Genomic DNA, 27,151 nt, shown 5'->3' with positions numbered 1-27,151 from the left:
ATACTCATGTACAAGTTGACCTCATGCATAAATCAAGCACAGGATTTGGGGCCAAAATAACCTATCCCTATCTCTTAGGGATAGGTTAAGAGTCATTATGTACAGAAGGGAAGGTGTAGTTACGGCAGGTCAAGTATTTGTTGCTGCCACTACCAACATTTTCTCATCGAGGCAATCAAAAAGGCCAGAAACAGTGTTGTGACTTCTTTTAGGTTTTCCCAGAACATGCTAAACTCTTGTCTTTTGCCACTCTAATTAGATAAGGGGATATTTTGGTTTTTTTGTTTTGTTTTGTTAGAGTGAAGATACAGTACTTACATTGACCCAGGATTTTTGGACTGATTTTTTTTAAAAAAATCTATCCTTATACATAAATATATACAGTATTTATAATTCTTTGTTTCAGTTCTTTTAAATGGTTTCCCAACAGTTGGGAAATACAGTAAAAAAGAATAACATTTTGTGCAAATTCCATTTGAACAGCTCAAAGTCCTGTGGAATTATTATTATACATAGAAAAATACCTGTACGTTTTACACAGAAAACTATTAGAATATAGAAAAACTGAGGGTTTTTTTTTAACAAAGAGGCCACACATTTTTCTGTGAAAAATAAATTTTTGATAACACTTTCTGTTGTTAACCACCATCAAATTGATTTCCAATTATGAATGAATGAGAGACCTTTAAGTCACAATAACAGTTCTTCTCAGGTCCTGCAGATATAGAACTATGGTTTCTTTCCTTTAGTCTATTCATCTGCAATATGAAGGAGGCTGAGGAACAGCAAGCAGAACGCACATCAGAGTATTTGCTTTATCTTGTTTATTGAATCAATATGTTATATTTTAAACCTTGGAGGTTGTCATCCTTTACTGCTCTACAATGGCAAATTAGTGAGATACTGTATGAGTCTCTTTAGTGGGATTCTCAGCAGAGACGAAAGAACTACGGATGCTACTCTTGTCTATATTGTGTTTTGCCAATGCCTTTTCTGTCCTTGTTTGCAACCAATTAAGTGTGGCATTAGACAGCTATACATGATGATACCTGATAAATAATAAATAACCTTGTTGTTCTTTCTGCTTCAGTCATCCTCTTTGCACTGAAAACAACTTCATGGGAAATGAGAAGGGGATCATAATGGGTAATCAGTAATGTATTCCTGGGAGAAAGAAATAAGCAACCATCTGTGAAAATGTTCCAGTAGTATAAGCTCCACCTCCAAAAAGAGAAGTAGGAAATACAATTGAATTGAATGGCTTATTGGCCTATGCATTTTGACTAACCCTGTATAAAGCTGGGATTTTCTTGCAGTTGGTTTTGCAATTGGTTTTGAGTGAATCTGAATCTTGATGGTTGTGTGCCTTCATGTAATTTCTTACCTATGAGAACTCTAGGGTGGTCCTATTATGGGATTTTCTTGAGAAGGTTTGTTTGAGTGGGGTGAGGGTGGGGGTTTCCTTTGACTTCCTCTCAAAGAGTGTGACTTACCAAAGTTACCCTGTGGATTTCCATGTTTGATTCAAATCCTGGTCTCCAGAGTCATAGTTCAACTGTCAAAGCAATGCAGCTTGCTGGCTCTTGAAGCTTGGCACTCAAGTAAAAAAAGGAGGTCGGAAGTTTGTGGGTCAAGGAGAAAAATCAATAGATGCTCCTCATAAATACATTGATTCTGATGTCAGAACCTAAATAGTTTGTGTTATGTGGATTGGATTATAGCTGGCTGATATTTACTAGTGTCCAGCTGTTTCATCTTAATCCATGGCGCAATGGGTTAAACTCTTGTGCCGGCTGAACTTGCTGGCCGTCAGGTCTGTGATTCGAATCCGGGGAGAGTGGGCTCCCTCTGTTACACAGAATGGTAAAGCATCAAACATCCGGGCGTCCCCTGGGCAACGTCTTTGCAGATGGCTAATTCTCTCACACCAGAAGTGACTTGCAGTTTCTCAAGTTGCTCCTGGCATGAAAAAAAATCTTAATCCATTGTTTTGATTTGATACATTTGGGTCTTGTTCTGTTTTTACCAGAAACATTGTTTTGTGGTGCCTTTGTGTCTTGTAATGTACACCACTGGTGTCTTTGAAATTAGTGGAATATGCTATTATACTGTAGAAGGCAGAAATATCTAGAGAAACATCTACAGTATGTTACAAAGTAGATGGATTGTTCTCCCAATAACACATTTTATTCAACAGATATAATTGTCAAATATTTCTCCGGAGAAAGGGAGATACAGGCACTCCCTGAGTTACAAACAACTCATAGTTAAGAATGAGGATCTAACAACAGGAAGTGAGAGAAATCTACCCCTAGGAAGGGAAATTCACTCTTGAAAGAGTTTCTATGCTTTCCAAAGCTTATATGTATAAGCGTTACAATTTACCAAATGGTAAAAAGACTTTATGGAATGGAGACACACTTTAAAATGTACATGTTCTGACTTACAAACAAATTCAAGTCAAGAACAAACCTACAGAATCTATCTTGTTCGTAACTTGAGGATTGCCTTAGTTGAAATAAGCTTAATGAGATAGAAACTCACAATTTGTCATACTATGAAATTTTGTTTTCAAAACCAAAAAAACTAGAAAAAGCCTTTTTACTATTGCTTTTCTTTTTCTTTTTTAAAAACAAGGCCAGTGTTTTAAATGAAATCAACCTCAAAGTTTAAAAGATATCAATACTGTTGGTTGTAGAAGGGGAAAATAATATTATTCTCCCTGCATTTCTGAACAGAATTAAATTCTATTAACTTACTCCTAAGTAAATTTACTGCTGAATTATTGAATGGTTTCAGTGAAAGTAAGTTGTTTTGGAAACAAATTCATTATATGAACTAACAATTCTTCAAATGAGTATTAATTTTGGAATTGTTTGGTTAAGTAATACCTCACCTTTGTTCTGTATTACTATGGACAATACCTTGCAGTTCACTTTTTATACTTCAGTAATAAGAATAGAAAGATGTTACACTGAAATCACCCATTTTGAAAATAATTGAACTACAATATGATTTTGTCGTTTTGCTTAGAAATGCTTTTACTGAATGTAGTGGGGACACTTCACTGTGAGATGTAGGACAGTAGTCTCAACCTGTGAGTGTATCTTGCAATATATCAAAAAGGCCTTCCATATCACATTCTGTGTGGCTCGGATGTTGTAATAACAGCCACAATGATCCATTGTTGTGATGACTCATTACATCTGATGGCTGGATATCAGAGAGGGTCTGTGACTGGTGCTGCATGCATGCCTTTATTTATTTTTGTATTTATATAACATGGTTTAATTTATGAAACACCCAGAGTAGGTAATTAATAAAGCAATCACAGGGTGGTATTTCTAAATATTAAAAGTGTTTCATGGAATTGCATAATATCACTTTATATGTATTTTAATAAGCCTGAGTTTTAATAAGTTGGTCAAAGTAGTTGAGCTGATAAAATATTTAAACAGTGTGCACGTGGGAGGTACAAAAAGTACACCAATTTATTGAAACATTAGAATGTGAATAACATATAGGTCTTATTTCATTATTTTGCTTTGATGTGCAGAGGTGTGGTGAGCTATGATGATGTAGGTCTCAAAAAAGATAGTGATCACCATATTGTTTTACCAGCAGCATTGTTTTGTGGTACTTTTGTATCTTGCAGTATATACCACTGGCATACCTTATACACCCATGGTATACAATATACATCCAGTGCCCTAAAACAGCTTGTTCGGTGTCAGGCTATCTCAACTTCAAAGCCCTGGCATTTACAAATGAAGGGTCTTCAGTTTGAGATCTCTGCCTGAGACCTTGGAGAAGGTCACTAAAGCCCATTGCTGTATGTATCTGGGGACCCATTCACACTACAGAAATAGAAGAGAGAAAAAACAGAATTATAGTGTAATTATTCATTTTTTTTTACCATGGCCCCATGGTAAACCCATGAGGTTTTTTTATTGCAAGGGGCACTTGAGTAATCTGCTCAAGAGCTCGAAATGCCTTTCTCTAAAGTGCCAATCTCGGTTTGGATGGAACCATAACTATCTCAGTGGAATAATAGCACTTTATTTCTGAAGTGTGAATGTTCCCAGGGCAATACATTATTGTTTAAAGTAATCCTCGGAAAACACATAATGAATGAACTTTCCAAAGGCTGACTACAGAAGATCATGATCTTAGTAAGTTTTGGCATTCTTGTGTGGAACATCTTCTTAGGAAGGATTTATCTTTGGTCTTTTTCTACCACGTTGACTTCCTCGTTTCACATCTATGCTAGTATTCTTTTGTGTGGGAAATTAAACTCCTCCCATCAATAAATATCTGGGTGGAGGTGAAGCCCCTCCTAGTATTCATTCAGAAAAATAGCATATAAACATTCCAGACATTCAGCTGCCCTGGTGCTTTCTTTTGCTATGTCAACACACCCAGTAATTCAGATGTCCTACTGGCTCATTTAGCAGCTAGTCCGGTTGTATTTAGAGACTAAGAGTTAATTTTCCTTTCTTTCCTGGTTGCGATTGTTTGGCTTCCAAGAATCAATCCCACAGTAAGGGATTTGCGGCCTCTCTTACATTATGCAAAGGGCTTAGAAGGGGGAGATAGAGAGGAGAAGTGGTTGGTCTTTTGCAGCAACAGATAAACGTCAAAAGGAAACAATTCTCTTCTGTTGATCTGCAAGGCGATATATCATGAAGACAGCTTGATTTGCTAAAGAGGGCATATTAAAATGACAGATACTACTGAATAAAGCTAGGCCTTGATAAATATCACCATGGGAAAGAAGAAATTTATCTCAATACGTCCCATGAAAAGCTGCCATTGTGCAAGTCAGTGCACACTCCAAAAGTTGCTGAATTTAGGGTTTTTAAAGGAAATGCTTGCTGACTAAAGACCAAAGTACAGCTAAACTGAAAACTATTGAATTCCTTTACAACTCCTTTAAGCCTTTTGAAGGTCTCCTGGTCATTTTAAAAAACTGAAGAAGGTTTGGCAACCTGGAAAATGTGGCATAGGATGTTAATAATAATAAAAAAAACATTTGTGGTTTTGATTTTGCAGACAGGATTATTCACATATTTGATTAAACTGTTTTCTCTAGGATTCTCAACTAATAAAATTCTATGTTCAGCTTCCAGCAGAAGTTGACCATAGAGTCGTGCTGGAAGATCTGAAAGTTCCTAGAGTTAAAAAAAACACGTTTAAACTTAAAAATCTTTTTCCCAGAGATCCTGTGCTCCTTACCTCAGTGGAGGACTGAATGTATATACCTCAAGTCCTGTTGATGCTACTCCTCTCATCCCCTGTCCCCCACCATCTCCTGGAAACTATTGTTTTGACTGGTGTTCCTGTATGACTGGACTGGATGGCCTTTGTGGTCTCTTCCAGTTCTGTTATTCTGTGCTTTTATGGATTTTTGCAGATGTTCTGACTGAAGGACGTTCTGTATTAGTACATCATATCTCCAGAAGTAAAGCGTATAAGGAATGCCACCAGAGGGGAAAATCTCTGTCCTGTCATGATTCTGTTTGATGGCTAAACTGCATGGATAAGGCAGGAGTACAAGGATGGTGTTCCCAAGGGAGTGGCTGCCATGCAAAGCCAGTGGCACAACCATGCCTGTATTGGCTATGGAAGGCAATGATCTATGAGCTTATTGTCAATCAGAGAGGAAAGAACAACATCCATGGTGCTTAGATATGAAATCTGGTTTGTGGCCTTTGCCACCAAGCAACAAAAGTGTGTGAGATAAAGTACTTCTTTTTCTAGGTGGTTTAAGCCTCAAGTGCTTCACATTCTTATAAAAAAAATTGACAACAGTATGGCCACAGTGTTTCCTGGGACTGGAAGGTCAGTTCAGGGGTAAGGTTTGTGATATCAATAATTCACTTTCTCTTGGTCTTGGAACTGTCTCATTCATGCTCATTGATCCATCTTTCTCTTAACCATGACATGCTTACAGAGTGACCATGGCAAGAATATTTTTTTCCATTTGAATTTTGTTAGCCTTCTATTGGACTTGACAACTCAAATGCTTGTGTATTTCGGATGAACTGTGTTTGGCTTTGCAGGTGCTTCCTTTAATTCATGTACATTTCTGATAGTGGTAGCAATTTTTGGCAGATGCATTTTTCTCTCGTAGTCCTATGCTATGCCCACACATCATCTTATCATGGCAGTTTTTAAAGACATGGGGTTTTCTTGTTGCCACCTGCCTTCAAGTTGCCTCCAGTTTATGGTGACCCTAACTTGGGGTTTCCTTGGCAAGATGTATTCAGAGGATGCTTGCTTTTGCCTTTAGTAAAGTTGAGAGAATATAATGCCCAGGATGAAACCCAGTTCATTTCAACTGCAGAGCAGGATGGATACAAACCCTCATCTCCAGGAGTTGTATTGAAACCACTCACTGCATTATAGCATTTTCTGGTTTTTTTGGAATGATAGTTGAGCTTTTAGTTCATTACTTCATTGAGTTGTAAGTGCTCTGTAAATGCAGTTCACTACATGGATTGAGACTTCTTACTCTTCTCTTGTTTCTGTGCTCATGCCAACTTTCGAAATTTCCTTAGTATTGCTTTTCTTCTTTCCACATAAGAAAGTTACATCAGCAGTTACATCAGCAGAAGTTACATCAGCAGAAGTTACATCAGCAGAAGTTGAATAAAGCTAAGAACATCTTGGTTTTTGAAATACTTGTGTATTTTTCCTGAAAGTTGGTACAGGTTGAGCATTCCTTAACTGGAATTCTGAAATCCAAAATACTCCAAAATTGTGCACATGGGTGGCTGAAATAACGATGCCCTTGCTTTCTGGTGGTTAATGTCTAAAATAGTGTATAAAATTCCCTTCAGTCTATGTGTATAAAGTATATATGAAACATAAATTAATTTTGTGTTCAGACTTGGATCTCATACACCAAGATGGAATAAAAGTATTCCAAAATCTGAAAAAAATCTGGCAAGGTATTAGACAAATAGAAAGTGAGAGATTGATTTCCATATATATTGCAATCTTAATGTTTAATAATGTCATTTTGTTTCCTGTTTTGTTCATCTAGAAATTCGTACACAGTTGGTGGAACAGTTCAAATGCTTAGAACAACAATCTGAATCCCGGTTGCAGCTCCTTCAAGACCTTCAGGAGTTTTTCCGCAGAAAGGCCGAGATTGAACTGGAATACTCCAGGAACCTGGAAAAACTGGCAGAAAGATATTCTTCGAAGATTCGCAGCTCTAGGGAACATCATCAGTTCAAGTAAGCACATATTTCCTAATTCTGATCCAAGGTGCATGGATGCTCTAGAGCAGCTGTCTCAACCCTCCAGATGTTTAGGTCTTTAGTTCCCAGTAATCCCGTGCAGTGTCCATATTGTCAGGAACCATCTGAAAGATCAGCAGTTGAGAACCACTGTTCTAGTGATTCCTTGAATAGTGAACCTCTTGGGTTTAATTTCAGAGTAAATGAACCCTTTCAGATGTGCTGGTGGTAGTAGGTGAGACAGAGAATGAAATAAAAAAAACAAACTAAACAAAAAACAATAGGATCCTGCTCATTAAACTTCTCAGAGTTTGTAAAGGACATTTGTGTAAGGTGACCAAGTAAGACATTTTCAGTTACCTGATTTATTCATTGCTTAATTGATTAAATGATTACATTTATCAGTCACTTTCCTGTATTCTCACTGTGTGTAATGTGATTTATGAATAATGCTGAACTATTTCTTTAAAATGCTCTGACTGTTATTAGTATATTTTCAGACTTAGCTAGAAATTTAATTTAATTTAATTTAATTTAATTTAAGGAAGCTAGATTTTTCTAGAGCTTTGAAAGTTAGATGCATTTGGCCCAGCTTGCTTTGTTTAATTCTTTTTCACTTTATACTATGTGTTATTATGTTATTGTCTTTACTTTATTGTATTATTTGGTTATTGTTCACATTTTATTTGATGTTATTATTTGTTGTCTGTATTTTATTTTGACTTATTGTAATTCTTGGTCTTGGCCTCATGTTAGCCGCCTCAAGTCCCTTCGGTGGCGGGGTATAAATAAAGTTGTTGTTATTATAATATTATTATTATGACATATATGACACTGTGGAACATGAGACTTGCAACCATTTTTGTTACATATTTAAATACAGCACAACATAAGAGATGTTCCCAGACTTCGTATGGGTGTATAAAACAAATGATGGAAGTACCAAGAGGAGTGTGGGTATAGCTTGTACAAAAGGCCTTCAGTCAGTGGTTCTTTGGGATGTTTTAGCCTTCAACTCCCAGAAACAGCTGGTAAACTGGCTGGGATTTCTGGGAGTTGTAGATCAAAACATCTGGGGACCCACAGGTTGAGAACCATTGCAAAGTGAATAAGTATACATTGATTTCTTGGATATGTAGATTGCATGGTACATTTTGATAAAAATAATACTGTTTACGAAGAGCTAGATTTGGAGGCTGAGAGATTTCTTCTTAGGAACATGATGCTCAATGCAACTGAGCTGCATTCTGTATTTTTAGTCTATATGTATGTGGGCAGCACAGGACTGCCAAAAATCTTTTGGTTTTACAGAAGCCAGGCAGTAATGTCCAAGGCTTTAAAGTATCTGTTTCCTTCTCTTTAACTAGTATTTCAGAATTTTTTTAGGCGTTCCCTTTGGCTTTTAGTTGTGATCTTGGCTGTCTGGCTCATGAGAGCATGACTGATGCTTTCTAGTATGTGCCATGTTCTGATGTTTGCCTTGGAGGTTCTGAACTCCAAATGAACTCTACATGTGCTTAGAATAAGAACAAGGGAATATTAGTCCTGTATACTCTTTCTGCAGCTCTCCAGCTGTAGCTTTGTTTGTTTCTTCCAATAATGGTAGATTTGACTGATTGTTTCTGTGTCATTCCACTCTTGGCTGTGTGATGGGACTGCTGATAGCCCCTAATTCTGCAACACTCCGCCTTGTTTTGAGCTGTGGCTGGTTGTACTCTGTTACGAAAATCCTATTTACTCTGTATTGCTAAATCCCTCTAATCTCTTTAGCCTGATGCCACTAGTGTAGAGAGTCTGCCCAGTATTTTGCGTTCTTGCTGCTCATATGTCATATCCTCTTTTTATTAAATAACCCTGTCTTGGTCTGTGGAAGAGTTTGCCTCAATAACTCTGCTTCAAGCTTACTTGACTCCATGTCCTTTTGGGAACAACGGTGCTTTTGTATTTAGGCAGAACGTTAGCACAGCATTTTATGCAGGGCAGGACGTCCTGCTTTGAAATAGGAGATGGTTTTTCAGAGTTCTGAAATCTCCTCAGTGCTCTACAAATGGAGTTACTAACCATATCCAACTTTGAAAACAAATTGCGTAGAGTTTACTATCAGACTGATGAAATGCCTAGTATTGCAGAACTTGATAAAGTTACCTTTTTTGAACTACTGTATAACTCCTAGAATCTTCCTGGAAATGATAATTTATGTTTCCATCCAGGCATTGCCCAGACTGCGCGAAGCACAATGTAAAAATAAGACAATTCATTTTAAGATGAAAACGGATGGAAATGATGGTTCATATTTATTGGCATTATTGTGAGTGCAGTTTTGTCCTCCCTTTACTCACTATAAGAGAAGGACTGGAATGTTTTCCATTGAAAGGCAGGTATGAGGCCCAGAGATTTTTTACTTATGTTCCTGTTCATGGGCTTCTCAGAGAGATATGGTTAGCTGTTTTGGGAAACTATTAGTTGAACTTTGTAGGTCCTGGCCTAATTCAATAATGCTTTTCTATGCTAACATATGCTAAAGTAGGACCCTATGTCCACAGGGATTATAATCTTGGTCAGACCATGGTTACCCTGAAACTGTGGATATGAATGAATGCCATTAAATTGCCTGATTTTCTATGTCACCATACTAATATGTTGTGTTGGAGGACGTAGAGATATGTGGGGAAGTATCGTCTCTAGGAATTTGCTATGCCTTCAAGTGCAACTCCGTTGTAGCTTCCAGAGGAAGCACATCATAGAATTTGCCTGGACAACCTAGCAAATTCCTAGAGAGACCATGTTTTCTGAAGCACGGGATATAGCTTTCACAATTTTTGGGCTCTTATTGTACAAGGTATCTATGCTCTTTTGACATCCTGCTTAGATTGCTCAGTTCAGCATAGGTCACATGGTTATCCAGAGGATAATTTAATGAAAGATACACAAGTATGCCACTTTAGCTAGAGCTTTCCAGTATTCTTCTTGACTGTGGCAGCTGGAGGCATTTGAATTTTTCCTTCTCCTGATACTTGCTTTTTACAGGGGCTTTGTATAAATCAAGGCACTTGACTTGGAATCCATCCCACTTTCTCTGCCTCCATCAGTGGTGGAGTAAAAGTTTCTTAAGAAAATCTCAGCACGCGCTGAGATTTTCAGCAGCATTCCTTTCAATCCCTCAGTCATTCTGCAAATATAGGTACAGTCAGCACTCCACAATAGTTGATTTGACTTTTGTGGAGGTGATTATACATTGATTTGATTACAATTATCTTTCTGGGAATCTCTAAGTCCTCTGATGTAATTTTGTGGTCAGCATCCAGCAGAAGTTGATCATAGACTCATTCTAGAGAGGCATTTCCCCAAAGAAAACAATAGCAATTGTTTTATTTGCATTTTTCCCCTTTTCACGGGTGTCCTGTGCCTCTAACCGCAGTGAATGTGAAGGATTAACTATATTCTGAAAATTGCAAAAAACTGAAATCTGAAAAACCTGTGGTCCCATACATTTTAGATAAAGGAGACGTAAGCTGTGTAATAACAAAACATACATTTATACAGCTATATGAAAACAAAGTATAGAGAAGTGTGCTTCTCTGAGAGTCATATGGCTTTAGAAGTAGAGGCTTACTTACAGTAGGGATACCACAGTAAAAATTATATCGAACTGCTGATTTTAACTTTTAAAGATGTAAGTGACCTTGGGTTACCTTCCTCAATCAGTGTTCGCTGGTTGTCTGTAGGATCTCTATCTTGAAACAATGATGTCAAGGTGTTTTGACACAAGCATTAAAACTGTGTATTTCGGCACAGAAAAAAATATTGAATAAATGCCATAATTGTGCTCTTGTGCTGGATTTGAAACCCTTGAACAGCTTCATGAAATGCAGGAATTTGAGGATGAAGACCCTGGAGACTAATGGAGTAAACGCTGAATCTGGAAAATTCCAACAGTCAACTTATTTTATAGCATTTTTGTGCCAGATTGTACCATTTTCATGATATTAAGGAGTGTAAATTAGGTATAGCAAAATGGAAACAGTTTTATAGGGAAGTAATAGGTTATAAGTAGTGTTATTGAGGCAGGGTTGAGTATGTGGGTAATGAGGGTGTAACAAAAATAGTTTACTGACATGTCAATAAATATTTTCTGCTTACTTCCCATTTTTATTTTAAAGGTATTTTAGGAGGCAATTACAAGGACAAATTAAAGTTTTATGCCATTCTCTTCTTTACTTATTTTTATAAAGTGACAAAAAGTGAGAAGCAATGCAACACTCTCTTCTTATAACATTGAAATGAATAGCATCAACAGATCACCTCCTAGAAGGGCTGTGGAGTTGGTATGCCAAAGCTTTAACCCTGACTACAACACTGATCTCTCTATTTTTCTGTTGTCTGACTCTGAATCCTTTTTGAATTCATAGCATTTGTCTCCATCTAAGTCCTGTGTCATATACCAACTTTCATTTCCCCCATTAAGGTATGGTGATATCCTGCTTTACTTCATGGGAAACTTCATTGGCGTAATGAGTGTGTGTGTGTGTGTGTGTGTGCGCGCGCGCATGCGTGCGTGTATATATAGACATAAATGAACATTTCTGTGAAAAATAAAATGTATTATATGTTTTTATTTTGAGGTCAGAGTCAGCACTCTTCTTCAAACTCTAAAGCCCTTTCCAGGTAAATAAGCTAAATAAAATCTCAAATTTTATATCTCAGTATTCAGAGAAATATTTAGGAGTTTTGGAGAGCTAGCTCAGCTATTCATTCTTGGTGAGAACCCTTTCCACTGCAATCTGAGATTAGAGGTTAGTCAATACAAAGTAGTAGCTTCTTTGTTCTGAAAAGAGTCTCAGCTTTCATAGACAAAATAAAAATTTAGAAAAAAAAGATTTGAAGACAAACTCCCAGAGTGTATAACTCCACCATTAATACTTCTCCTATTTCATAATCAGTGTTACAAATATTCTTGTGCATTGATAACTCACAATCTGTCTGTCTGGTAAACACATTGCAATGATAGTGTTAAAGCACAATGCGTACAGATGTTGAATAAATAAGAATAAAAAGTGGAATCAGGCCCCATCAGAACTGATAGAAAGAAGCTCCCCACCTTCCTCCAGAAATCCACATCAAACACACATACAGAAAATAGGGAAAACATAAATATGGAGGCAGGTAGTCTTTCTCTAGAAAGGTTCTTCTGATATTTGTGTTCATTGACTGAACCTTAGGCCCTTTTTACAATGCCATATAATCCAGATGATCAAAGCAGATAATCCACATTATTTGCTTTGAAGTAGATTATCAGAGTCTACACTGCCATATAATCCAATTCAAAACAGCTAACCTGGATTTTATATGGCAGTGTAGAAGGGAACTCAGTTTGTAGGAGAACTGGAGACCCTTCCACACAGGCATATAAACCATAATATCAAGGCAGATAATCCACAATATCTACTTTGAACTGGTTTATCTGAGTCCACACTGCCATATAATCCAGTTCAATGTGGATCTTATACAGCTGTGTGGAAGGGGCCTGAGTTGTTGAGTGAAGCATAGCAGTGATGGGAAATACAGTATCCTAAAGTATTTGGTGCTTTCAAAGTAAAGTTGCCTACAGAGCTGTTTTATACAGAGTCACACAGTTCACTGCTCATCTGTGGCCCTTTATACACTGACAGATAATCCAGTTTATCCAGGTTATCAAATTATTTGATTTGAACTGGGTTATCTTCATACTGTCATATAATCCAGTTCAAAGCGGATAATGTGGATTTTATACAGCTGTGTAGAAGGGGCTTGTGTATTCAACATGGTCACCTACGGAAGAATGATTGACTGTGTCAATGCCATTTTTGTTAGGAAACTATATAATTATTTTCCTTTCATCGGCCAGTGAAGACTTTTTTAGTTCTAGCAAGGGACCTGTTATGAAAAAAGGGTTTTTAATTGCATATTGTTCTGTGTTTTTTTTTCTCTCGCCTTCTGGAAAGTTATGTTTTAAAATGTTTTCAATCCAACATATAATAAAGTTGCAGGGCAGAATAATGTTTTTTTTTTTGTGCGTTTTACCTTAATGAGTTTTTATCTCCATTAGTTTAACTTTTATATGGTGCCTGAGGTATCAAGTCTGAGAAAAAGACCAGAGATGAATTAGTAGCCATAAAAGTAGCAGGGACAACAATACTTTAATTGGAAAACATGTCCGTCCTGCTTAAAGGTGCTCCTGGGCTCTGCCTACCTGGGAATTGGAAATATGACAGGAAATGTGAACACTATACATATTGATAAATGTATTATTCAAGACTAGAACAATTATAATTCTGCATTTAATCCGAAAAATGTGTGTGTGTGTGTGCTCATATTTATGTAAAGGGAGGTTGTAGAAGCCAGGGTGAAATTAAAGAAGGCATCCAAACCTAATGGGCTAGAAACCCTTATGAGAATCATGAAACCCCCATGGCTGTTGTTGCAGTTGGAAAGCAGAAAGCCATCTCATTGTGGCTCCATTCATTTTGGCAACCAGATGGAGCTAAGAGTAGCATCTGGTGAATGGATTGAGGAGGCCCTGGAACATACTGTGAATGTTGAACTAATTATTACTAAGTCCCCAAGCAAAAGCAGCTGGAGGTTTTTTGCTTTTTCTGTGTTAATGTGAAAATGGGAGTTGTGAATAGCAGTGTGGAATCAGGGCAGGGCAAAGATCATTTAGACCTTGCACTTTATTTCATATTAAGGAACACGGTATTATAAATATGAGACACTGTCTTGAAAAGGTACGCATTCCCCATATGCTCTCTGATTATTGATTACTCGGAACGTTGTTTATATTGGACACTTAGCTATAGTACATATTGCTTCTGGAGGTGATAATGGTGTTTTTGATTAAGATAAAATACTCTGAGCAGCAGCAGTTTTGAAGACTTGAAAGGCAGGCTGAACACTAGTATTATAAAGGAGAATGCAGTATGCAATGTGCATCATTACATTTTAAAGGCAAAAATTGAAATCCTGTTTACAGTCCTACCCAGTGTAAAAGCCAGCGTAAATTACACACCCAATGTAAAAAAACACACACACACTTACTGAGTGCTTTGTAAGCTGAACTGAAGTAGCTTTACAGCTTACAAATGGGAAGTATTGTTGGAAGGAACAGGATGTGCAATAGAGGGTTGGAACAATCTCTGTTTATATTCTTTTGCAATCTGTTGGCCCTTCATCACTCTTGCCAGACAAAGAAGCCTGGAATCTACTAATGCTTCAAGAGACATTGCCTTTGCAATGGACACAATAGCCTTTGTTAGCAAAATGGCCTCTTCCTTTATGCTGTGTAGTGTTGCACTTCAGGTGTTGGAAAATTTTGGATGGATATTTTATGTCATGCTTCCCTTTCATCTTAACACACTCCAAACAGTGAAAGAGAAACCCATAAGAGTGGAAAACAGAGTAAGGAATTCTGGTTAGTGAAGACACTGGGGCACTTCACTGGGTTCCAGGCACTTTTAACTACAGTATTTGAAATATGTTCAACTTTCAAGTTAACTTGCAACACATTAAAAACAAATGAACATTATTAGTTAATCTAAACAACGAACTAAGATAAAGTAATTGAGAGTATAACTCAATATTTATTATTTATTTGTTTACTATATTTATACCCCGCCTTTCTCACTTTGAATTCCGTATTACCCTACTCCCCAAACACCTGTGTACAAAGCCAGGAGGGATGAGCCAGTCTGATGTCACTGGGAAGGGAGTTCCACAGTCGAAGGGCCACCAGTGAGAAGGCCCTGTCTCTTGTCCCCACCAGTCGCACTTGTGAAGGAGGTGGGACTGAGAAGAGGGCCTCCCCAGCAAATCTTAAAGCTCTAGTTGGCTCATAAAGGGAGATACATTTGGACAAGTGCTTCTATGTTCTTTTCTGATCTTCACCCTTGTTATCTACTACTAGGTAGTAGGAAGCATGGAGTCCTTCAGACGTTGTTGGTCTGCACTTCCCAGAATTCATTTTCATTGGCTGTGATTGCTAAGGCTGTTGGTTGTTTCAGTCCAACAATATGTGGAAGCTTGCATGATTACCACTTTATATGAGCATTGCATAGGCCGATTGTATAGAAGACGTCTCGGCACTGCCAGGAAACTAAGTGAGAATTAATATTTCAATGACTTTTCCTTTAAACATGCTATGAATATTCATGGCTCAAGGAGGAATTCAGTTCGTACTTGAGCTGACATCTTGAACATCTTGTAGGTCAATGAAAATCAGTGTCTTAAAGCAAATGGGTTTCATTTTCTAGTTCATTGAATATTGTCTGCTTCCTGTGACATGCTGTTTGGGTTGGAAGTTTGTTTTCTTTTGTAGCATTATGCAGGCTGGCTCTTTATAATCTGCTGTTACTCAGCCAGTCAAATGTGGAAAACTTCTATATGGTAGTGAATTTGTGAAACTATTTCTGGCGGCCTCTAAGAGCAAAGAAACTCTGTTGCTGCTTATAAAGTGGTTCATCAATTTTAAATAGCAGTAATATATTATTGAACATTATGATTTCAAAGGGAAAATGGAAATTGAACTTAGCAAAACTGAACCATTTATTTGCTTTACACATTAATAATCTTTAGCAGCACCCTGTCTAACTCTTTCTATCGTCCTTTCCTCTGCAACAGTGACTTGGATTCAATATGATGGTTCTTTTACTGGATAGCTTTGCAAAAAGTTTGCAGAGTGACATTAACTTATGTGTCTCTGTATAGAAATGAAGTTGGCATCAAAGTCCTTGAAATACTTTGTAAAGGAGGTGAGGCTACATGGGCTGTCAATAAAGAAGTGAAACAGCAATGAACCCTCCACAAGTCACTTTGAGTTCTCTGCCTAGAAAACAGTGTTTCTGAGCTGTGAGGCCAGCTAGGAGTTGTGCCATTGATTTTGCTGCCACATCTAATGAGTGAGTTCAAGCAGAACGCAATCAGTTTGCACCAAAGGATGATATGAAATAGGGCCAGTATAGCCAAATTTAGTGTCCATTTTATCTGCATTACGAATTTTGTATGAAAGATAACATCTGTCGCTTTAACCCTCTTGGGTTTACTTCAGGAATGTGCTGATTAGGGTTGATAGGATTTGCAATCTTAACATCTGGAGTGTGCATTCCCCACACCTGTATTTTAGTGGTTAGCTTAAGAGGGTTTCTTTTCCTATTTCAATTTAGAAGAACTATGGCTCATAGCAAAAATTTACTGGATAGGTTCCTGAAGTTCCTTGTGTTTTGATTTTCTGTAAAATGTACTTGGCACATTTTTGTAGCCTCTGGAAGATGTAATAAGTGCTTTGAGATCCTCTTGTGTGAGAGCTCCATGAGAATTTGCAACCTTTTGCATTTTGAACACATCTTAAGAACAGTTAGTGCATTGGAAAATATGCTGTAATGGTTTTAGGGAGTTTCTTAGAAACATTACATTTTCATTAATCACAATGGTTTGGTTTAAAGCTCTATGAAATCCATAAATGTAATTTCAGAAATTTGTTGCTTTCAACAATTAGCCAACTTATACTTTTGCCAAGCTAAGGCAAGAGGTTGGAGTATGTATAGTTATAGAAAGAATGCAGATGACTACCAGCTTCTCCTAACCAGAGATCCTCTTGATATATTTAATGATGTCAAGTTAACAAGCAATGAAAGAGCCATATGCTTTAAACATTTGTAATTCTCTTCTCTTTGTATTGGAGATTCTTTTTTGTCTCAGGACTGACTTGAGAAACTGCTAGTTGCTTCTGCTGTGAGAGAATTGGCCATCTGCAAGGATGTTGCCCAGGGGACACCTGGATGTTTGATGTTTTACCATCCTTGTGGGAGGCTTCTCTCATGTCCCTGTATGGGGAGCTGGAGCTGACAGAGGGAGCTCAACCAGCTCTCCCCAGATTCGAACCACTAACCTGTTGGTCAGCAGACCTGCCGGCACAAAGGTTTAACCCATTGCGTCACCGGGGGCTTGTATTGGAGATGTATATCAGTGAAATTGGTGAATGTTTTACCACATCAGGGCTATTGAAATAATTTGTATTTTTAGCTTGCTGTGGTACAGATAACTGTGAACATGTCAAATTGATGCAGGGCTGTAATGTATGACTATGCGTCTTGATGCTAGGAAAGGACAATATCACTGTATGCAGAAGTGAGTGCTGCGGAAAGAATTACAGTTCTTGTAGCCTGATATTTTCCTCCAGTTTAAGGTTCCCTGTTTTAAGAAGGATATAGACAAGTTGGAGCAGGTTTGGAGAAGATCATTTAGGATGATAAGATGTTTGGAATGCAAAACATACCAGGAAAGTTTGAAGAAGCTGGCATTTTCATTTTGGTAAGGAAAAGACTGAGAAGGGGCAGAACAATACTCTTTAAGTATCTCAAGGGCTGTCACGAGGAGGAGAAAGACAAGCCTGTTCTCTGCTGGCCAGAAGATAGGACAAAGTCTAATGGTTTTAGGTTACAGGAGTAGATTTTTGTTGAACATCAGAAGGAACCTCTTGATAGTAAGAGCAGTTTAGAAGTGGAATCAGTTGCCTAGAGAGGTGATAGGATCTCCTTCTTCGGGTATCTTAAAAAGAGAGTGCTCGGCTGCTTGCTGCAGAAGCTTTTGCTGTTGATCCTGCACACAGCAGGGGATTGAATTCAGTGACCTTTGAGGTTTCATCCAACTCAGTGATTTCATGATTCAGTGCAAACTTACCAGTTTTCATTTTCCGGTACTAAAGATGAATGAAGATATGACTTGCTGTTGAAATCTGTACATTTACAAAATTTGTAATATAGATTGTCTGTGTTACATTTTCTGCATTACAAAGTTTGTAATGCAGATTGTCTGCTTTAAATTTTCAAGTGTACGTATACATTGTAAAATGCATATTCTTGAAAATGTTATAGTTATGTGCCTTCAATAATTTTCAACTTAAAGCAATCCTAAAGTGAGCCTATCACAGGGTTTTCTTGACAAGATTTGTTCAAAGTGGGTTTGCTATTGCCTTGGGGGGGGGGGGGTTGAGTGCACATGACTTGCCTGAGGTCACTCAGTGAGTTTTCATGGTTGAGTGCCCATTCAAATTCTAGTCTCCCAAACTTGTTGTCTTGCACTCAAAGCACTATACTAATTTGGTTTTGTGCACTTGAAGTAGTGTAGAATAAAAATTGATCTGTTAAGAAAAAAACAAAGAACTTAAAATGTGTATATTAAAACATGTGCCTGAGGAGGTTTTTGCCTGCAGATGTGCACACAGAAATGCACACATTCATGCATATGGATGTGTGAATATAAATGCCAAAAAGTGGAAGGTTTATAATGTCCTGTTAACCCTAATGACTGAATTATTGAAGTATATGTTTTTTCTGCACATGTTGCTTTGCTGTGTGTACGGTATTGTGTGTAGATTAAAGACTGAGTTTTCCTTCCTTCTCAACTAGAATATAGTCAACTTTGGGTACTTGCATTCAAATATGGTATTATAATAGTAATAGTTCGTACTAATTGATAAAATGAAGAGATTTAAAATACTGGTGTACTTTCTGGGCTATATGGCACAGTACGTATATTTTGTAGTGAATATTACTGCTTTCAAATATGCTTGAACATCTTATGATGGGAATATTTCTACCCATTGTTTTGCTTACTATCTTAGTAAGCCTCCTTTTCAAGGAATGGGAAATCTAGGTGTTATTTTTGGATTGCAAGTCCCATTCCTATACAATGCATATTGCATACCCTTGGCTTTGTTGGATAGATCTGATGACAGCTGAAGTCAAGCACCATCTGGAGGGCTCCATGCTTACCAACTTTGCTTTAGTTCTAAGAGCTATGTAAATATGAGAGTGAATTATACTGTATGAAATGGGTTTTAATTTCAAGTAAACATTTGGCTGCTGATGTCAAAAATGGAACTGTTGCTTACTCCTTAAATTTTAAGTTAGTTTATTTTTTTTATCTCGGATCTCTTTTTAATCAACTGTGAAACATTGAATCATATTGGCTTGTGACTTTCAAAGAACTAAAACAGAAAATATAGAATTTTTAGAGACTGAATTTGTGGAATACAGGGCTTCCTTTCTAAAGCTACATTTTAATCATTGCAACTCATTATTACTGATAGTAAGAAAAGTACAATCATGATCTCTGAGATGTTTATTTTTTATTTAAAATTGCCTTGCTTTCTATCTGTAGGAAGGATCAGCACTTACTTTCACCTGTGAACTGCTGGTATCTGGTACTGACACAGACACGGAGAGAGAGCAGAGACCATGCAACTTTGAATGACATCTTCATGAACAATGTCATTGTCAGACTATCCCAGATCAGTGAGGATGTCATCCGCCTATTTAAAAAGGTAAGCAAATGTTGATGTGTCATTTTAGTGCTTCCCCTTGAGAAACAGTTTTCAGGGCAGTCAGAGCCAGTTTTGAATTGCATGTACCGGGGAGTGGGATTCATTCCCACTGTCATTCTTCCCATATTCGGAGGCCTTTCGTCCTCAAAACATCTCTGATTTTTAACTTGTTGTTGTTCATTCGTTCAGTCGTCTCCAACTCTTTGTGACCTCATGGACCAGCCTACGCCAGAGCTCCCTGTCGGCCGTTACCACCCCCAGCTCCTTCAAGGTCAGTCCAGTCACTTCAAGGATGCCATCCATCCATCTTGCCCTTGGTCGGCCCCTCTTCCTTTTGCCTTCCACTTTCCCCAGCATAATTGTCTTCTCTAGGCTTTGCTGTCTCCTCATGATGTGGCCAAAGTACTTCAACTTTGTCTCTAGTATCTTTCCCTCCAGTGAGCAGTCGGGCTTTATTTCCTGGAGGATAGACTGGTTGGATCTTCTCGCAGTCCAAGGCACTCTCAGAACTTTTCTCCAACACCAGAGCTCAAAAGCATCGATCTTCCTTCGCTCAGCCTTCCCTAAGGTCCAGCTCTCACATCCGTAGGTTACTACAGGGAATACCATGGCTTTGACTAGACGGATCTTTGTTGCCAGTCTGATGTCTCTACTCTTTACTATTTTATCGAGCTTGGACATTGCTCTCCTCCCAAGAAGTAAGCGTCTTCTGTTTTCCCGGCCACAGTCTGCATCTGCAGTAATCTTTGCACCTAGAAATACAAAGTCTGTCACGGCCACCACGGTTTCTCCCTCTATTTTCCAGTTGTCAATCATTCTTGTTGCCATAATCTTGGTTTTTTTTAACTAGTTTTTTAAAAAAGTTTGTTGGGGTATTATTTTGAAAAATATGAATTACCTTTGGACTTGTGGCAGACTGAGGGGTAACGAATGCCCTAAAATACTTAGCATAGACCCATCAAAAGCAGTGGGACTTAACATTAGTTCTGACTAAATATTTCACTGAGTCTACTGGGCTAAGATTGGAATTAGATTTACATGGTTTTTTACGTGATGAAGATAGATTGCTTTATCTTTTGCTGATGAACAAGTCAACAGCTTTGCCATTACACACTTCTTTGAAATTCCCTTTAATATCCTTTTGTGGGGTAGTTTATTTTATTATGAGTCTTAATATAGCCAACTTTTAAAACCTTTTATATACAGGCTATTGCATTAGGATTTGATGTTTCAGGTCACATTTAGGCTGTACTATTTTGGAGACTTAAAATATAATATCACATGTTTTGAAACATTATAGAATAGTGCTTGGTCTTGACCCTTCAATGGCTTTGTCTTGAATAAATGGCTCTTAGGCACAGGAACAGACATCTGTTTATTTTTTCTCTCTCTTTCACTTACTTAGTCTCCCTTCCCATACCCTGAACCGATGTGATCCTGGCATGAACAGAGATAGCATCAGCTCTGGATCCATCTGCAGCTTGCCCTAACAAGCACCTGCTTTTAATCAGAGCAGAGCAGCAACGTTGCATTGTGTGCGCCTCTGAGACTGCATTTACAAGCGCTCCCTTGAGGTCGATGTCTGTATGGAGTGCAGTATGCATGTCTTTGGAAAACATGATGAAATAAATCCATAAAATAAGCTTATCCAGTCTTGAAACTTGCCATTGTTGTGTGGATGTGCATACAGTAACTTATGTATTACAGAGCCAGCCTTTCTAGACTTTAACCCCTTTTGAATCACCCCTAATTATATCTTTCCTAAGACTGGGGTAATAATTGAAAGCACCAAGGCATGAAGGTATTATTGGCCAAGATAAGAACTTCATCTGTTTCAGTCTCTGACAATAAGACAGGATTCACTACTATCCTGGTGATCGATATAATATAGATTATTTACCTCTGGGACAAAGTGGTCTAATGACTTTATAGCAAGAGCTCTCTTCATAAGCTATGGACATTGCTATTTTGAAGCCTTCTCTGTGCATTTTCATCATTATTGTTAGTTGATGTAGGGCAACCCTATCAATGAGAGACAATATACATGCATGGAATACTTACATGGATTATTTTATTTATAGATTGTATCTATTCTCTTTCTAGTAACACTTGCTGTTATAAGCTGCTTTTAGAAACAAAAGACAAATATAAATTTATTTTACCATGTAAAAGTTATGTGATGGAAGATAATCTTGCTCCTCTCTGAAATGATTGTGTGAATTAGGTCTGTATGTGTTGATATAAGCTTGTTTCCGACTAGTGTTGAGTATAATTCTTCCAGGCCTTGTTCTTCGGAGACGCTACTCAAACACATTTTAGCAGTAATGATTTGAGCTGGTTGGGACTAGAAGGGTTAAAAAATCCTTAATTGTTCTGCAGCTGTCAAAGATTGCTGTGATGGTAAATTAGAGCAACATTTTGTTTCGAAGATGTCAGCTTTAATTTCCCCCTTTGAGCCATTATTAATAGGCTTTGACGTCTTGTAGGGACATACATACAAGGATGGTAATATGTGGCAATTTTTTCCATTGCAAATGGGTGTTTTCACTTTGTAAACATGAACATTTGCCATAAACAGGGGGATACGTGGATTCATCCATAATTGTTCCGATTTGATTAGCAATCTGCATCTGTTGTTAACTGATGGAGATTTTCCTTTCTTCCTTTCTTTTTTCATTTGCTTATTTGTTTCTTTTCTTTGTCTGCCTTCGATCAGTCATTATCTGCCTCCTTTTATGGTATTACGCTTTATTTAATCTTACCTGACATTTTGGAGATTATTATTATTCAAAGAGATGGCTGCTTACTAAAGCATCTTTTGGTGATTTTTTAGCGGTTGACTTCCATGTAGGCCTCTAGAGACTGCCAATAAAACACCAGCCTCTTCTTTTCTAGGGATTTTTAATGGTCATTTCCTTGTAATTTTTGAGTAGTCATTTAAAATGGTATTGTCTGACTCTCACTTTTGATTCAAGCTTGCTGTCCTTTCCTTCAAGGTTGCATTGGCCTATGAGTCTTTCCTTCGGTTTCAAAAAAGTGTCCTCATGAACTCATCGGTTAAGGGTTCTCTCCTTTCAAGTAGTATGTGGCAGTCTCTCTTTTTTTCTCACGGCTTTCCCCAAAGCACCTTTGATTTCATGTTCCATAACAAGAGAAACATTTTACGTGCATTTTTTGTTCTCTCGGTTCTAGGCTCAGTTCTGGTCTCATTGAAAACCCATGTATATCAATTGCAGCCATCAGATTCTTTTGGACTGCAGTTCCCATAATCCATTACATCTTACTACATAGCTAGAACCAATGAAAATTGTAGACCAAAAATCTCTATAAACAGTCAGATTTTCCCATTTCTGGTTTACAGGATACTGTTTCTCCATGGTAACATATACACTTTCCTACTGTGACTATTCTATAGATATAGTTTGGAGAAGACTATAGAAAAGAAGAAAAGATTCCAGAGACTTAATGTAGCTTTTTGCTGATTAGAGAGAACTGATAAGTACACCAATTTTGTTCCACAAATAGGTTTTTCCTTCAGTTTACTGTTCCCAGGGTATTCATTACTGGACAGGTTTGATGTGAAACCAAAGTTTGTACTTAGCAGTGCTGGTATGTATCTGTACCCTCCTGCATGTATTTGGAGTGTTTTACTTTGATGTTTTATTTGGTTAAATTGCACCATTTTTATATCGGTTGAATATGTACAGGAATTAAAAAAATGGAAATGGGCAAAGAAAGTGAATCTGATGTATGTTAGAAGAAAAGACTGCTAATCAGCCAAATCTAACAGGAAAGTAGGTGAAACTGGGAGAGCCTTGAATGAAACAAAACCAACAAAATAGTTAGAAATAGACACTGGTAATTCCAGAAAGTCAGTTGTAGTACGTACATAATAAACAGTATTAGAGATATTGCTATATGAAATTCAAGTCAACTTATGTCATGTTGGTGGCTTAGAAGAAAAGTAGTAATGACTGGACTTACTCCATGGTAATTTTAAATTTCCACATTTAGATAATTAGTTTTTCTTCCCTTTGTTGCTTTGGTGTATTACATATTTGGTGCCTCTATTGTAATAGGATGATTGAAGACAGATGTCACCATGCATGATAGTGTCCTGATATGCAAACTGTTTCCTTTTCCAGTTTTCTGCTTCAACTTGTGCCATCTTGAGCAGAAAGTGTATTGGATATTTTAGGCATCCTTGCAGTTCCTATATCAGTGTGAAGTTGTTGTCCTATAGTGAAATGATACTCCAAACCAATAGAAAGCTGTTAACAGCCCTCTCTCAACTGTCATTCAGACTTACTTGAGAAAAACATTGGTTTATTACACAAAAGCTTTCTTGATGCTCATGGCAATGCATTTATTCTAAGAATTAAGAAGCAATTTGAATACAAAATATTCCATCACAAGTGTTTTATTTGTGTCCTTTGTTGACCTCTGAAGCAGGAGGTGGAATAAATGAATAAAAACATCATTTGGTTGGTTTGAATCATACACGCAATGGATTTTCTAAATGGGCTATTGCTCATTGTATCCATCCACAGCTAGAAATAGTTGGCCTTCCAAGGATGCCTGTGGTGATGTAATACTAACCATTCTGAGTTGTATTGAGAAGGGACTAAGACCTATCATTGGATTGTTGCTTCCCTTGGCTTGCTGGCATCAGATAACATGACATCATCATGTTGTGACAGTTGCATAAATAATTAATTTCCAGTCATGTGAGAGGGGACTCACTTGGCAGGAATAAAGAGCTAAAATCTCAAGACAATAGATAATGTGAGAGGATCTAAATGTCATGCCAGATCTTTGTGGCCTTTTGAATAGACAGTATCCTGCAGTGACCCAGTCCTAACAAGGGATCACACAAACTGATAGAAATGCATGTCCTCTGATATTAACATAATGGTTTATACTCTGTAAAAATAGAGTAGATGATTCATTTTGGGCAAGTAAGAGGGAGGAAAATTATATCACTGATTTGCACTGGAGGCAATATTAAGAAATAGCTTACACATGCAAAATTAGATTTTAAAAAAAACCCCTCTTTTGGAAAGTGGACTCTTGTTTCGGGGCTTTAGATAAGCTACCAATTGTCAAGATCATATCACATTATGTCGTCTTGCTCTACATTTCCCAGAAAGAAAATCTAGTGTTATTGCACACATAGTTATAATATTTAAATTTCTGGGAAGTAATGTTTCAAAATCACTCTTAAAATAATCCTTTGGTTTACCCTGATGGGGTATAATATTATTTTATTAGAACTGTTTGTCCTTTTTTCCACAAATATATATTGTGACAGACTCTTACTTTGTTTTAACATAAGCTTGTGATCAATTAGTAAGCAGAGAATGGGATAGGCAGCACTTAGAGGATTGGCACCTTTCCCAGCAGGCAAAATGTTAAGGTAATGCTCAGAGTAAAAAGCCTTCTTACTATACATAAAATACAGCAACAAGGTTTGCCGATTTGATACCTCCAGAAGTTCTGGGAAACATAATGGCTCTATAAAAATGGCAAAAATCTACTTTGGTGTGTTTTGGGGATGTCTTGCTATATTTGATGTAATGATTTATTTCCAGTGCCCCTGACAAAGGCATGTTGCTTAATTAAGACATAGTGTCTTTCAGTGAGTCTGTTTACTTTGTGCTCTAATGGCTCTAATATGCTATGAGAGTAATACAATGTGGCAAAATTATCTCAATGTCTTCTAGGGATCATTGGGACAGAAATGATACAAATGAATTTTGGATTGTGCAGTTCCACCAGATAGATAGATAGATAGATAGATAGATAGATAGATAGATAGATCTCTCTGTGTCATCCCCTAATCGCTAAACACTCCCAATTCCTGTCCTATACCCTCCTTTCTGTACAAAAAAACTCCACAACAGCAGAGGCAGTGATATTTTAAGTACCAGGGCAGTCCATCCAAGATTAGAAAGACACTTTATACATCCAGGTGTCTACCAAACCTTGCTGCCTGCTTCTTAAACTGTTGCTCTTTAGAGTTCAGATTTATCAAGAAGGTACCAGTCAATTTTCCCTCTCTGGGGAGAAAGCTTTTTCTCATCTGGCAGCTGAATAACCTACCATTCCTGGCACCCTCCAACAGTAGGAGTGACAACTGAAAGCTCTGTAGGGACAATAATGTGAAATACCCGCTCTCTCTTCTGTAGATCTTAAAATATTAAAACTGTTATGCTGTCATAACAGTTTATACAATGGAGATTGATAGGTTTCCCTTCAAGCTATGCTTTCAAAGTTTGCATAAGTTTTATAACTCTAGGGACATGGTATGTGGTCCTGGAGTATCAGTTTTTCAATAGGTATAGTACATCCATCAACATTTCAAGTTTCTGTTAACAATCTTCAAGATTTTATGTGAAGGCAATATTGCTCATGTGGGAGAAGCAAGAGCAGCTTCTTCGTCAATTAAAACCTGATATCAGCTGTGAAATTTAGCCCTTAGGTATGAAACTCTTCTTTTGGTTAAATTAAAAGAATTGCAAGTGGCCTTGGGTATGAATGCTTTGCTTCATTCCGTTCTTTAAAAATATATATAACTTTTTTCTAGATTATCTGAAAATTAGACTGGATCAAGGAAAACTTGCTGGAAAGTTTCATAACTGAATGCAGCTCTTGAAAGTATTTCAGCTTTTTCTATGTATAAGGAGAAATAACTTGCCTAATCTCCTGACCAAGGATTGTCCTGGTGCTTTTTGATTTCTGCTGGCTGTCTTGAAATGGTTACTTCACATTCAGTAGCACTGTATAGGAGTGGCCTGCCGCAACCTTGCTTGGGTGGTACAATAGTGGCAATATATCAGGCATGGGCAAACTTCAGCCCTCCAGGTGTTTTGGACTTCAATATAAAAAATTGTGGGAGTTGAAGTCCAAAACACCTGGAGGGCCAAAGTTTGCCCATGCCTGCAATATATTAATGTTATAACTTCGAAGCTGACTGACATAGATATCTAAGACAGTCCATAGTCTAGGACTAAATCATTAAGTGGGAAAAAGCCACCTCCAGGCCAAGTTTAGATTTATGATCAACTTTGGGATTGTTGATGTGGTCCAGCCTGTCAAACTTGTCAAAGGACAGGCTACTTGATATAACAACCTTTGCCCAAGAGACATGATTCATTCTCAAGTTCTAACCCCAAAGCCTCTCATTAGTCACACTTCAGTTTATACCATCTCCTACCAGTAACTTTTCGGTTGATGGGGTCATTCATGGTGGTAATAAACTTGTCTCTCAAGACCCTTATAATGCTTGGTTGTAACAGCTGTTTTGCTTGTTGCAATGGTTGTTTAAAGTTATAATGACAAAGGGCACTTGTCCACCAGTAGTTGTGGTTTCTTGCTGTATAAAACACTGAAGCTCTCCTCAATGCAGTAGTAAATTTCCCTTGGAAAGGTTTATAGCAGAGGATTTTGAGAGCTAAAGGCTGAGGCTCTGAACCAGCAAAAATTGCAAATCCTTGCAATGAAAACATTCCAAGTGTATTACTGGAAATATCACTTTTCCTTTTCAGCT

At 37.6% G+C, this 27,151-nt stretch overlaps 1 protein-coding gene across 6 annotated transcripts in view; it reads left to right on the top strand.

Annotated features, from left to right (window-relative positions):
• Positions 1 to 27,151, top strand: part of SRGAP3 (SLIT-ROBO Rho GTPase activating protein 3) — a 214,210-nt gene that overhangs the window by 100,154 nt on the left and 86,905 nt on the right. For all 6 annotated transcript variants that reach the window (XM_060766278.2, XM_060766282.2, XM_060766281.2 and 3 more), the window contains exons 2-3: positions 7,049 to 7,244; positions 19,440 to 19,602. In XM_060766278.2, coding sequence (XP_060622261.2) covers positions 7,049 to 7,244; positions 19,440 to 19,602 — 359 coding nt within the window. The remainder of the gene's footprint in view (positions 1 to 7,048; positions 7,245 to 19,439; positions 19,603 to 27,151) is intronic.

The sequence above is a fragment of the Anolis sagrei genome, chromosome 2 (assembly GCF_037176765.1).
Source record: "Anolis sagrei isolate rAnoSag1 chromosome 2, rAnoSag1.mat, whole genome shotgun sequence".
Classification (NCBI taxonomy): domain Eukaryota; kingdom Metazoa; phylum Chordata; class Lepidosauria; order Squamata; family Dactyloidae; genus Anolis; species Anolis sagrei.
Note: the sequence above shows the minus strand (reverse complement) of the source record. Positions and strands in the feature narration are given on the sequence as shown.